At 35.3% G+C, this 13,825-nt stretch overlaps 1 protein-coding gene across 2 annotated transcripts; it reads left to right on the top strand.

Annotated features, from left to right (window-relative positions):
* Positions 1-3,397: 3,397 nt before the first annotated feature.
* On the top strand, positions 3,398-9,616 carry LOC141609829 (E3 ubiquitin-protein ligase DIS1-like). Of its 2 annotated transcripts, none has more exons than XM_074428587.1 (4): positions 3,398-3,766; positions 7,673-7,903; positions 8,342-8,728; positions 8,938-9,616. In XM_074428587.1, exons 2-4 carry the CDS (start codon positions 7,694-7,696, stop codon positions 9,253-9,255), a joined length of 915 nt encoding a protein of 304 aa, XP_074284688.1. In that variant the 5' UTR covers positions 3,398-3,766; positions 7,673-7,693; the 3' UTR covers positions 9,256-9,616. The 2 variants fall into 2 exon arrangements, with proteins under 2 accessions (XP_074284688.1, XP_074284687.1); XM_074428586.1 differs by having other exon boundaries at positions 3,442-3,766; positions 8,342-8,740.
* The last annotated feature ends 4,209 nt before the right edge of the window (positions 9,617-13,825 follow it).

Raw genomic sequence — 13,825 nt, 5'->3', positions numbered from 1 at the left:
GTTATATGAATTTATGATAGATATAATTAGTGGAAGGTTGTTATATGAATTTATGATAGATATAATTAATGATGAAATTCCACTGATATAGAAACACAATTAAATATATTATCTATTGCTCAAACGTAATTTTTAAAATTTGAACTCTCTAAAACTAATCGAAAAAAAGCTTTCTTTAATAATAAACAACCAAATAGATAAAAAAAAAGTAGGTGTTTAACGACAATTTGGCAAAAAAAAACTTATCAATGCAACAAATAGGTAAAACATGGCGCGAGATTCCAAACACTCAAAATACACTCGTCTTTCATTTTTTTGGTTGGAATGTGTGCTTATTTCTCTGATCACTTTCCTTTCCTCTTAACAAAAAATCAAAACTCATTAACCTTCAAACTTATCTCTCCTTTTCCACTATGAGTCCATGACTCACTCATATTCAATCCCTTCACCATTACAAGATTTGATAATCAAAATCCAGTAACCATCAAAGTTTGCTGCATTAATAAACTGGCATGATCTAGAGCAAAGTAAAGTACTTTTCCTTTTCTACTATTTTGATAAAAATTGAAACTTTGATTGTTTTGTACATGTACTACATTATATAAAATATATTAGGAAGTGTACATAATATGAAATTTGTGTTGGTTTTTATGATGTTGTGATTAAAATATGTTAGTTTTGGTAATTTAATTAGGTAAAATATACTTGATTGTATGATTAATTGGTAAAATATTTTAAAAGTTATGATTTATGGGTCAAATACAATTACGATTCTTGATTAAATTATAGGAAGCATAATTGATTTGGCATAAAAATTCCAACGCTTTCATTGAGTTTTCATGTACTAATAAGTTAGTCACATCACTCACAGGCCTCCATTACATGAACTCGGATGATTCTTGTTTGATTATTTTTTATCTTATGGGTGATTCGTTACACAAATAAACTTGTTATTCAATTTTTCGGATATGTTTTCGACAAATGACCAAGCCTAACTAGTTAGCTCTGGGTGGCTAGCTTTACTTGTGATATTAAGCTTTTGTTTGTAGATGTCGATCAATATTATATTTTTGGTGGTGAAAAATTGATGTATCAAAGCTAATTATGGTGTATTGATCAAAATCACATTTTGTACTGATAAAACACTGTTCTCAGATTACTCACTGATGATGTTTACTTTTTGTTAGTTGGATATTTGCATAGCTGACATTTTGTCCATTAGAAGATGGAGGAAGGTTGTTCAAAAAATAATGACATCAGTGTGTAGGCAAAAAAATTCTTGCTAGGAGGATGAATTACACGCACTTACTATAGTGTTTGTTGGTGAGTAAGTTTGGTGTATTTGTCACAAATCTCAACTTTTTTTACCTATTTGTCGCATTGACAAGTGTTTTTACCAATTTGTGTTAAACACATACTCCCTCTGTCCCGGTCATTTATTGTCATTTTCCATATTATGGTGTCTCAATCATTTGTTGTCCTTTCTATTTTAAGAATGAACTTGATGAACAATTTGATTATCCACACTCAATTTATTCCACTTGTCATTTAGTAATTGACTCTTTTCTCTGTCCTTGGTCTTTGTGCCAAAACCAAAAGACAACAATTAACCAGGACGGAGGGAGTACTTTTTTTTACCTATTTGGTTGTTTGGCCGCTTAGGTTGTGTGGCTTATTCGGAGGTAGAAAGTTGGAAGAGAAACCCTTGTTTGTTGTTTGTACGAAGTATGGCTGAGCAAAAATATACGATACAGTTTTTTATATGGATACGATACGATATACGGTTCTTATTATACGGTTTTTCGTATATACGATACGGATTTCCGTATATACGATACGGTTTCTTAAAAACCGTACCGTATCCGGGTCAGGGAAAATGAAAACCGTATATACGGTTTTGACTTTTGACCCGGTTTGAGTTAAAAAAAAAAAAAAAAAAAAAAAAAAAAAAAAAAAACCCTAATCCTACGAAATGTGGAAATGCTACATGGTTCACCCTTTACATTTGACACTTCAACTCTTCTCTCTCACCCTCAATTCCCCAACCCTAATTTTCAATTCCCTAATTCCTCTGCAATCAGATCATCAACCCTAATTGAGTAATTTCCGCCACACAAAGTCGCAAATCGATTTCTTTTCAAAGTTTGTTGTCTGATTTTGATTTTCGTTTATACTTCATTTGTTTTTTGTTTGTATTTTTTATTTGATTTTTGTTTGTACTTTACTATTTCGAATGCTTCGTTTTTCGTTTGACTTGATTTTCTTTGTTGCTTTATCTGATCTTCGTTGTTGCTTGATTTTCATTTGTATTTCGATTCAACTTGAAGGTTTATACATTCTGAACTTGGATGTTACATGCTACGCTGACATTGCTTCTGACTTCACTACTATTTTTTTTTTTCGCGAAAGTGGTAAACAATCCCCCTTAAGTTTACTTCTACGTGAGATTAAGCCCCTTAAATTTGATTTGGAGTAAATAAGCCCCTTAACTTTGCTATAAAGTGAAATCAAGCCCTTTTTATTTTTCCGATCAAAATCTCATCGGATTTTTCAAATTCTCACCAATTTCTCATATCGGTGTACATATTAGGTATAAATTTCTCTCGGATACGTTTACTTTTTCATTTGTGTGCTCCTGTCATCAAGTAAGGGTGGTGATGATGATCCTCAAAAACTGTCGAGTTGTTTGCCCGGTAATCTAAGATCAAATCCATGGTTTGCCAAATTGGTCTTCCCCTCCAAAATTACAAATTAAATTGTTCAAGATGCAACTATTATTCTAGCATCGTTCAAGGGTGTTGGTAGGGAAAAATATGTTGTATGACTATTGAGTGTGCGCAATTACTGGAATTCATAATTATTCTTCATTCACACATTTTAGTCGGCATTTTGATTGTTAATAATATCAAGAGTATGATCATGTATTTTTTAAGACGCTATAAATATTGCGGTACATCTACATGTATAAAGTAATAAGGAGTGAAATTTATACCTAATATATACACCGATATGAGAAATTGGTGAGAAATTGAAAAATCCGGTGAGATTTTGGCCGGAAAAATAAAAGAGGTTTGATTTCACTTTATAGCAAAGTTAAGGGGGTTGTTTACTCCAAATCAAACTTAAGGGGTTTAATCTCACGTTGAAGTAAACTTAAGGGGGTTGTTTACCACCTTCGCGATTTTTTTTCAACTGACAAAACCGTATCCGGGTATACGGATTTCGTGTATCCGGGTACCCGAAAATCGTACACGAAATCCGTATACCCGATTAAACCGTATCGTATCCGGAACACAAAAAATAGTGTTTTAAAAACTGTATGCCCAACACGGTTTTTAAAACGGTATACGATTTTGGTCAGCCCTACTACGGAGTATATAATCTTCAAAAGAGTAGAAGAGTAGGTGTGTCAACCCCATAAACAATAAACAAGACACGGTGTAGCCAAGAACTGTAGGGTCCCTTCCTTGTCTTCCTTTAATTTTGAATTTTCTTGATTTTCTACCCCGCTGAGACGCAGACGCTCCTTCTCTTTCTCTTTAACAATTCCATAAATTCATCCCCCATCTTCCAACAAATCCCCCTTTCACTTCAATTTCAAATATTAAATTAAATCAATATCTTCTGCTCCTTATAATTATTACTCATTTACATAAATATATTATACGACTCCTACTTTCACCTTAATATACCCAAGTAGTAAGATTAATTACTTGTTTCACAAATCCCCTCTTGCCTCTTCAAACTTCAAACCCCTTTCTACAAGGTACTCTTTTTTTCAAGCTTTTTCTTAATTATTACTTTATTATTCTGCATTTCCATTTATTTTACATACCTTTTTTAATTGTCTCATCCATCATATTCTGCAGTTATTTTCCTGTAATTATTTTGTTGTTTTTGATCTTTTTTTTTGCTGTTTAATAACTGCTTATCATGTGTTTCTATTAAAACGTGTACCCCATTAATGATAAATGATAAAAAAAAGTTGAATTCTTTGATGCTGTGGATTTTATCGTTCTACCATGTACTTACCCCCTCCTTCCCGATCATTTGTTTACCAAACCAATGGGTTTGCTGTCTTCTTTGCTCACCTCATACCTTAACCATTGCTGTCTTCTTTGCTCACCTCATACCTTAACCATGAGGTCAGGGGTTCGATGCTGTCAATGGGAATGGAGTAAGCTCTTTGGCCACCTCATACCTTAACCATGAGATCATTTAATAACTGCTTATCATGTGTTTCTATTAAAACGTGTGATGTGTCATGCGATTGTTAATGGTAGATTGGTAATTGCTAATGCATCACCACCAATGAGTTGATGACCAGAGTTGCCTATATACATATTTATTCTTGTGTAGACCTTTCTCGGCCAAGGAAGTCCGCACGGCCGTTTTTCAAATGGGAGCGCTCAAAGCTCCGGGTCCGGACGGTATACCGGCTGTCTTCTTCCAAAGGTGTTGGTCTATGCTCAAGGGTGAGTTTACAAAGGCGATTTTATCAATACTAAATTCTGGGAGAGTGTTGCGGGAACTCAATAGAACTTTTATCACGCTTATCCCAAAGAAAGATAGTCCGGAGGGGGTTACGGACTATCGGCCTATTAGCCTTTGTAACGTGATGATGAGGATTGTGACGAAGTGCATAGCAAATCGGTTAGCAAAAGTGATGAGTGCACTCGTAAGTGAAACACAAAATGCTTTTCTTCCAGGAAGAAACATTAGTGATAATATTCTGGTAGCTCACGAGGCCATCAATAAAATCTCGAGCCATGGAAAGGGGAGACAAGCATTATGTGCCTTCAAAGCAGATATGAGCAAGGCGTATGACAGGGTCAGATGGGATTTCTTGGAAGCGGTATTGGTAAAGTACGGTTTCCCTCCGCATTTGATTTCACTCATGATGAATTGTGTCACGACAGTGAGTTATGAAATCCTGGTAAATGGGGTTCCTTTACCACAATTCAGGCCTAGGTGTGGTCTAAGGCAAGGGGACCCGCTATCCCCTTATCTATTCATCCTGTGTATGGAGGTTCTGTCCCGAAATGTCAGACACGCACACGACCTAAATTTGATACATGGTATTCATTTGGTTAAGGAAGTTAGCCCCATTACACACCTTTTTTTCGCGGATGACTCAATCTTTTTCTTCAAGGATAAGGGGAATTCGGTAACTCATTTAGTGCAAATCATCAAGGAGTACTGCGACGCGTCGGGTCAAAGGTTGAATGTGGATAAGTCAGGGATTTTGTTCAGTCCGAGTACTACTTTAGCTAAAGCCCAGAAGATTATGAAGGCTTTTGACATCAAGAGAAACAATGGCATTGGAAAGTATCTGGGTATCCCTGCTGAATTTAAAGACTCCAAACAAGGCATTTTTAACGCGCTTATCGAGCATGTCACCGACGCATTTCTTCATGGAATGGGATTTTTCTTTCACCAATTGGACGACTTACTTAATCTCATCGGTTCTATCAAACCTTTCAAATTACTTTTATCGGTCTTCAAAGTACCGGTAAGTGTGGCAAATAAGATTAACTCTATTTTGACACAATTTTGGTGGACGGGATGTAGGATGGGGCATAATATCCACTGGTGTAGCAAAAATTTTCTGAGCCTTCCAAAGAGTGGGGGAGGCTTGGGCATTCGAAATGTGAAATGTCTCAATCAAGCGTTACTGGCCAAACATGGGTGGAGAATCGTTGCTGGAGAATCATCGCTTTTCTACAAGATTTTCAGGCAAAAGATTTTTGGCACGCAAGAGATCCAGCAAGGTATGACTCCCCGTAGGTGCAACGGGTGTTCATGGGGGACGCGAAGCATTCTATATGGGTTGTCTGTCGTCATGGAGAATATGGGGTGGAAGCCTGGTATTAACTCGAAGATCAATGTCTGGACTGCAAGATGGGTGGGGGGAGAGAGACCGGAGCCCAAAGAAGATTGGCTTAACCTTAGCAATGGATTCCTTTCTAACCTACAGGTACGGAACCTGTTCCATTCTAATGGTAGGTGGAATAAGGTCTTCATTGAAGGGCTGTTCACTGAGGAGTGGGCTACACGGATCCTTGCTATACCAAGGTGTGAAGTGAGGAGCAAGGATAAGGTTTTTTGGCCGCTCACAACAACAGGTGAGTATACGGTAAAGAGTGGATATGGTTTAATATTTACTGATTACATGGCCAAAGTTGGGACGGATAAAGACTACAGTCGACTAAGTGACCGAGGACGACTGTTCTGTCGGAAAGTGCTATGGAGGTTGCCTATCCCACAGATGTGGAAACTCCTGCTCTGGAAGACTATTACAAATGTGCTTCCGACTGGGAATGAGCTCATAAAGCGGAAGATTGACGCGGATCCGTTCTGTGACATATGCGGAGGAGACCGGCACATTATGGAAACACCTGAACACCTGTTCAGGGACTGTGGACTCTCTCGAAGAATCTGGGCTGGATCGACCCTAGGCATTAGGGTTGAGGGTGCAGGGAGCATTCCAATTTCAAATTGGATTTGCGACTGGTTACAATACTTGCAGAAAAAGGACCAGGGGATGAACCAGGTGATCCAGTTTGTGGCAACTTTGTGGGGCATATGGACAATGAGGAACAAAATCAAATTTCAAAATCAAGCGGTCAACTCGCATGTGATCACGAATATGGTCTACAAGGCAATTGGGGAGAAAGTACACTTCTTGTGTAATTCCATGAACTCGAGGCAAAATCGGAGGGAACTGCGGTGTGAGGAAGAAGGAGCTTGTCAAAGGGACGTGGCTGATATTCGCAACGGACACCCGGTATGTGTTGTAGGCAAGCCATCCGGCTGTACGGTGGTACGCGTAAAAGTGGACGCTAGCTGGAACCAGACTTTTGAGGCGGCTTTCGGGTGGATTGCTTATGATGGCACGGGGCAGGAACTAGGTCGTAGACAAGTACGCACCAGAGCTGAATCACCGATACAAGCTGAAGCCCTAGGGGTTCGGGACATCGTGGAGTGGGCATGTGAAGAGCAGATTTTACATCTGGATATCTCGTCGGACTGCTTGCAACTTATCAGCCAAATAGCAGGAGTGGACAAGGATAATCACAAGATCGCAGGGCTCTTGGAAGATCTTAGGGGTTCTTTTAGTTTCTTTCACTGTTTATGTTTCAATTTTATACCGAGGCAGATGAATGGCATTGCGCATAACCTTGCTAAGCAAGCCATGAAACTGTAGAACCTTATTTTACAGCTGACAAAAAAAAAAAAAAAAAAAAAAAAAAAAAAAAAAAAAAATTTATTCTTGTGTGATGACAGAATTGCCTATATACATGTTAGCATGCTTTCTGTGTTCGTTATTGTATGATGTGCCATGTTATTATTAATGAGAATTTCGTGTAAACAAACATACAGCAAGAGCTCCTTTTGGCCGTGTACAATGTGGGACGTATTTGTTTACAAGAATCTTCCATCTAAACTCTTCTAGTAATTTTTTCTGGACAAAGTTGCCTATATAGATGTTCTTTTCTTCTTTCAAACTTGTCATCAAAATGAGTTGAACTAAGCTCTGCTGTGGTAATCAATGGCGACATTGTCCAGCTTATTGGTGATTAGCAAAGGAGATGAGTAGTTGAGTACTTTTATGTGCATTGAGATTGTAACTTTTTTTCTATTGGTTGTAACATATATCTTTTGTATTCAGTCTACTCATTCTGCATAGAAGATGGCAACTGGAAATCCATACTTCGAAGATGTCAGAGCAAAGCCCGAAGTTATCGATCCTCCATCAAGTGATGAGATGACAGATGTTCTTGAAAATGTGGTTGACCCTGCACAAAGTGCTGTAAAACCTAATTTAACTGTTTCAAGTAGTGTCCATGAACTGCTGGAATGCCCTGTATGCTTAACTGCTATGTACCCTCCAATCCACCAGGTTCGGTGATGGCTACTTCTTGTACAGTACTTGTCTATCTTTGTGGATTTACCTGTGTATCTTAAGTCTATCTACCTGTTGCTTTGAATGTCATTCAACTCTTGCTTCTAAAACTCTCAATTGTAGTTTTACAAGTCTGGTTCATTATGGTTTCTATAATTTTATGTCTCCAGTAACCCTCGTCATAGAAAAACATTTGCACCTGTTTAGTAATTCACTTGGAAGTTTAAAAAGGAGTATTTCAATATTCCAAGTGTATTCACGTTTGATACTCAGAGTATGAGTAAATCATTTTTCCTTCATGGTTCAATTCTGGATTTGGGCGGTCAATTATTAAATATATAGCCTGGTACATCTATCTGCAATTTGCTTGTCTTCTCTTCATTTTCGACTTTTAGATCTAGTTTTTAATGTTGTATTCTTCCATCTTTGTTGCAGTGTTCAAATGGCCACACTATATGTGCTAGCTGCAAGCCAAGAGTTCATAACCGGTGCCCAACTTGCAGACATGAACTCGGTAATATTAGATGCCTTGCCCTGGAAAAGGTTGCTGCGTCCCTTGATTTTCCTTGCAAATATCAAAGTTTTGGATGCTCAGGGATATATCCCTACTACAGCAAACTGAAGCATGAATCCCAATGCGCCTTTAGACCCTACAACTGTCCTTATGCCGGATCAGAATGCACTGTCATGGGTGACATTCCAGATTTGGTGTCCCACCTGAAGGATGATCATAAAGTTGACATGCACGAGGGAAGTACATTCAATCATCGTTATGTGAAGTCAAATCCTCACGAGGTCGAAAATGCCACATGGATGCTCACTGTAAGCTTTTTGGTAATTTTAGAGAGATGGAACCAGTTTTTGACTCAACTTTCATTAAAGATTATCTGGAAACAATCTCTATCTATATAAACAACCTCTTTAAGCTTGTGTATACCTGACCCCCTTCCCTGCCATTAAAGATTATCTGGAAACAAAGTTGCCTATTATTCTGGTTTTGTAATTTTTATTTATTTATTTTTGCGATATAGGTTTTCAGTTGCTTTGGGCAGTACTTTTGTCTTCATTTTGAAGCATTCCAACTGGGGATGGCTCCTGTATATATAGCTTTCTTACGATTCATGGGTGACGACAACGAGGCAAAAAATTACAGTTACAGCCTGGAGGTTGGAGGAAACGGAAGAAAGCTAATATGGCACGGGGTTCCGAGAAGCATTAGGGATAGCCATCGCAAGGTGCGCGACAGCTTTGATGGTCTCATCATTCAAAGAAATATGGCTCTTTTCTTTTCAGGCGGTGATAGGAAGGAATTGAAACTAAGGGTAACCGGTAGAATTTGGAAGGAATGATTAGAAGCCGGTCTTTTGATGTACCTTGAGCATGTAGGAAGCAAACACCTCTTTGCTGATGCATGCATCCGAACATGAGAAAAAAGATGTTTTGGCGCTCGGGTTCCTGAAGAATGTTTGTCGGAAATGATGAATATTAATATGAGTCATGGTTGCGTCTAGGTGTAGCCTTCTATGGTTGTAATCTTGTGTAAGGTAAAAGTCGATGAATGAAAGCAGTGTAGTAGAGTAGTAATAGTCACTGCTCGCTGTGAAAGCATACTCTACATTTTGTTGTTGATTCATTTGTCTAGTGTCAGTTACTCCATAGTAGATTAATCATAAAACTTCTTTCTTTTCTTAAAAAGAAATCTTGGCACAGTTACTACTTGTACCATTAATTTTATAAAATCTTATATATATATATATATATATATATATATATATATATATATATATATATATATATATATACTCTACATTTTGTTGTTGATTCATTTGTCTAGTGTCAGTTACTCCATAGTAGATTAATCATAAAACTTCATCTATAAAATACTATTAAAAGCCTAGGCTAAAATGACCCATAAACTCCATGTAGACAAATCCACATAGGATTTAGAAATGCCACGCAGGATTTAGATATGCCACGTTTGTTTACGACTGCCACGTTTGAAATCTATAAAATACTGTTGAAAGTCAAGATAAATTAGTCTATTTTGCCATGTGTCTATGTTATATTCTACCACCTACCGTATTATGTGTGATTAAGCACAAACTCTATTTACTGGGCTTTTGCTTCCCTGTCATTATACTCTCAACGCTTATACATTGTCTTTGTCTCTTCCATTCCCTTCATTGATGGAGAATAAAGTTGAAAAACGCTTACCATTAATTAGGATAGAATTTTACATTTTTCCTATCAATGTATCCCTTTAAATAGCTATGATGAAAATACAACCACATAATCGTTTCTCTCAAATCCGCATCTATCCTACAAACTTCTATACTACTGAGTATTGACCATGGTAATGGTTGTCCATCCACCACTGCCCTCTGATTTTATTGCTTCTAATTCTCGATCTTTCATCATTTTCTTGGTATGACGGCAGTTTAAATATTTGCATTTTATATATAGCAATATAGAATGATTAATTGTTTCACATATACTTTTTCGATATTGCAGTACTTTTTTTTTTTTTTTTTTGACAACAAGCGATATTATTTCGAATTGTTTCACATATACTTTTTCGATATTGCAGTATTAAGTCCTGTGATTGTAACCTAGAAGATGCTTTTTATTTTTATCAGCTTGCCTGCAAGTTATATGCCGATTGCTGACATTCACTGAATAAGATGCAGGTTGTTGCGATATCAATTACAGGGGTATGTTCTATTTTTAAATAATTTTAGAAAAAAATTACGGTTGAACTCATTCAAGTCTTTTATCTTGAATGAATCATTCTCTATATATTCATCACGTTAAGAGCGTTTGCGTTGACGGAAAGTGCTTCCATCATGTATAAATGTCCTTTATTCTTTATACTCTTTTTTTCCTTTATAACAAATTCATGCATTTTTTTATCGTATTGTGAGTTCATATTAACCAATACTTAGATTGTTCCAATGTTTGTTCGTTAATTTAAGGGTTGTCGGTAGAATTGAGAATAAATAAATAAATAAAAGATCCTACATATACACTTTCTTTCATCTCAATTTCTCTCAAGTATAAGCTTCATTTTAGTAGGTTGTTGTCGCTCGGAAAATCCTTTGGAAACTCATGCAAGACTCGTGGGCAAACAAGAACTCGCTGACAAAATTTGGACAAAATAAGGCATATTAAGGTAGAAGAAAACTCTTTAAAATTAATGTTCCTCAATTGCTTATAATTCACTTCCCATATTAAAGAATAAGAATAGTGTTCGGGCAAGCGGGGTTTTGCAAATGAGGTATTTGTATGCATGGGATTTGCTGGGAAGTTATTTGGCAAGCGACGAGTATCTGATTTGTTCACGAGTTTGGATGCCGATAGTTATTTGGTGTGGAGGAATATGTATGTGTACTGCCGAAGGAAAAAGATGGGGCGAATGAATGATAGTTGATACTGCATTAATTGTCGAAGAAGGGCATGGGTAAAAAAAAAAGTCCTCTTTGTATCATGAGAATAATGTAAAGTAAGATTATGTACATAACTACATATTGATCAAAGAAAAATATGTATTCATTTAATTTTAGAGCAAGTTAAACACTTTTTGGTCAAAGAAAAATATGTATTCTTTTAATTTATTTTTATTGTTGTCCATTCTATTTCTCAAAAGGATTTAAGAAAAGCATCAATGACATATACTTCACCTATTAAATTGAAGAAAGTTGAGACAATATATTACTCCCTTCAAACATTAATATTCTTCCCATTTCATTGAAATGCTACTCACATATAATAGAGAAATGGGTAGAACGTTAATGTGAAGGGAGTACTATAATGGAGATGTGGCAATTGATTATCAGAAAAAATTATTGATTGATCGAACTTTTTACTTACTAAATTTAGGATGAGTACACTCATTTGGGGAGATTTTTAGGGGGAAAAGAGACAATAAAAACCACTATTCTAACATAAAAAAACGTAGACAACAAGAGTAAAGTTAAACTCCACGGAGTAAGAAAGAGTACGACAAATTTATTTATATTGGAGTTTGTAGATTATGACCCTGTTTTTTTTTTTAACTTAATTTTATTTAACTTTTTTAAATTGAATTTTTCTTAACGGAACTTATAAGAATGTTAATGAACTTATATAAACTAAATTTTTCTGAAATGAACTTAAGAGTTTAAGTGCTGAACTGTTTTTGGAAAGGGTAAATAAGAGTTTTATTTGTATTATAGTTAGATGTAGTCTATATTTGATGATTTGAGCTCAAATATTAAGATTATCATTTTGGTAGGTAGTTTATTGTCTAACTATTTGTCTATAAGTAGTTAATGGACTCGTACTCATTATTCTATGAAAAATATTTCTCACTTTTTAATATAGTATATGAGTTACTCGATAGATAGGTTTAGCCTTTTTTACTGCCAAAAAAAAAAAAAAAAAAAAAAAAAAAGGGAGAGAAAGATGTGTCGCAATTTTCATCATTTACTATGCCAACAAAAAATTGAGGCTCATACAAAACCTGTAATCTTTTAGTGTGTTATGAATATCCCGTGCATTGCACGGGTCACAAAACTAGTATTAAATAGTGAGGTTTCTAAATTCTAATCCGTATATTTGAAGTTTATGTGTTTTTTTTTTCAAAACCGGAATAGATTATTTTATAGCCTTTAATACTATTTTTATTTTTATGTAGGGTCGTGGACATAAGTATAACAAGAGATTGATCAAAATTTTGAAATAGTAATAAGGAACTTAAAAACTTTTATGAACCTTTTGGAATTCGAATTTAGGGAATATAATTTTTTAGATTATTGAGCTATTGAAATGAAAATATAATTCGTAATACATGGAGTAGATACTGACCATACCGTTAAATCGTATCTAATATTTTTCTATTGATATAATAAATGTTTTTCGGATGTAAATAATATTTGAAGCATGCATGTGGTGATAAGACTTCAAAGATATTTCTATGGGAGGGTTGATGAAGAGGTTTGGAAATAATTTGTAGGTGACTATACTGAGATATTGAGTTTACAACCTTATAGGGCGTCATTGAAGATTTTTCCATACACAATTTATTATATACGGATGGCTTTAACTTCTAATATTTAAAAAATTCACTTTATTATATTGCTAAAACACACGTTTATATAATGAGTCGTCTTTGTCATTGCTCCGTTGTCAAGTTTCTCAAAATTATTAACTACCACATTGTGACTTGCAAGATTTGATTTACAAAAATAAACCAAAGTTGTCAAAGAAATAAGGTATTAACTAACTAATTTCGATGTATTTCAAGACTGTATATTTTTAAATGGATCAACAACTAATTGCTCGAACAAATATTAACAATACGATAAAAATATCAAAACTAAAATAGATAAACCCGTGAATTTCACGGGTCACAAACCTAGTTCTTTTCTTAAAAAGAAATCTTGGCACAGTTACTACTTGTACCATTAATTTTATAAAATCTTATATATATATATATATATATATATATATATATATATATATATATATATAGAGAGAGAGAGAGAGAGAGAGAGAGAGAGAGAGAGAGAGCAAAGTTCTCCTAAGTCCTTTATATATTTTGAGTCCATAAGTCCCTCCCACAACCCTTGGATCATGCATGGTGGAAGGTTGAGATTGAAAGCAAGAAACACACTTAACACTAATTAATTTACTTCTCTCTCTAGTTTTAGTAATACTTTTTCATTTTTTTTTTCGAGACAAGTTTTCGACATTTTAGGATTTTACGAGTGTAATTCTAACAGCAAAAAGTGTAATTTTAAGGAATATTTTCGAGAATTTTGCGTTTTACAAGTTTAACTTCAATCTTTTCCGAGTGATTTTAACGAATAATATTTTAAATTTTTGTAATTTTATCACAAGTTATTGTAATTTTGCATTTTACGAGTGTTATTTTAATGACAA

Source organism: Silene latifolia, chromosome 1 (genome assembly GCF_048544455.1).
Source record: "Silene latifolia isolate original U9 population chromosome 1, ASM4854445v1, whole genome shotgun sequence".
NCBI classification, from domain to species: Eukaryota; Viridiplantae; Streptophyta; class Magnoliopsida; order Caryophyllales; family Caryophyllaceae; genus Silene; species Silene latifolia.
The sequence above is the reverse complement of the archived record's forward strand: the minus strand, read 5'-3'. Positions and strand labels throughout refer to the sequence as shown.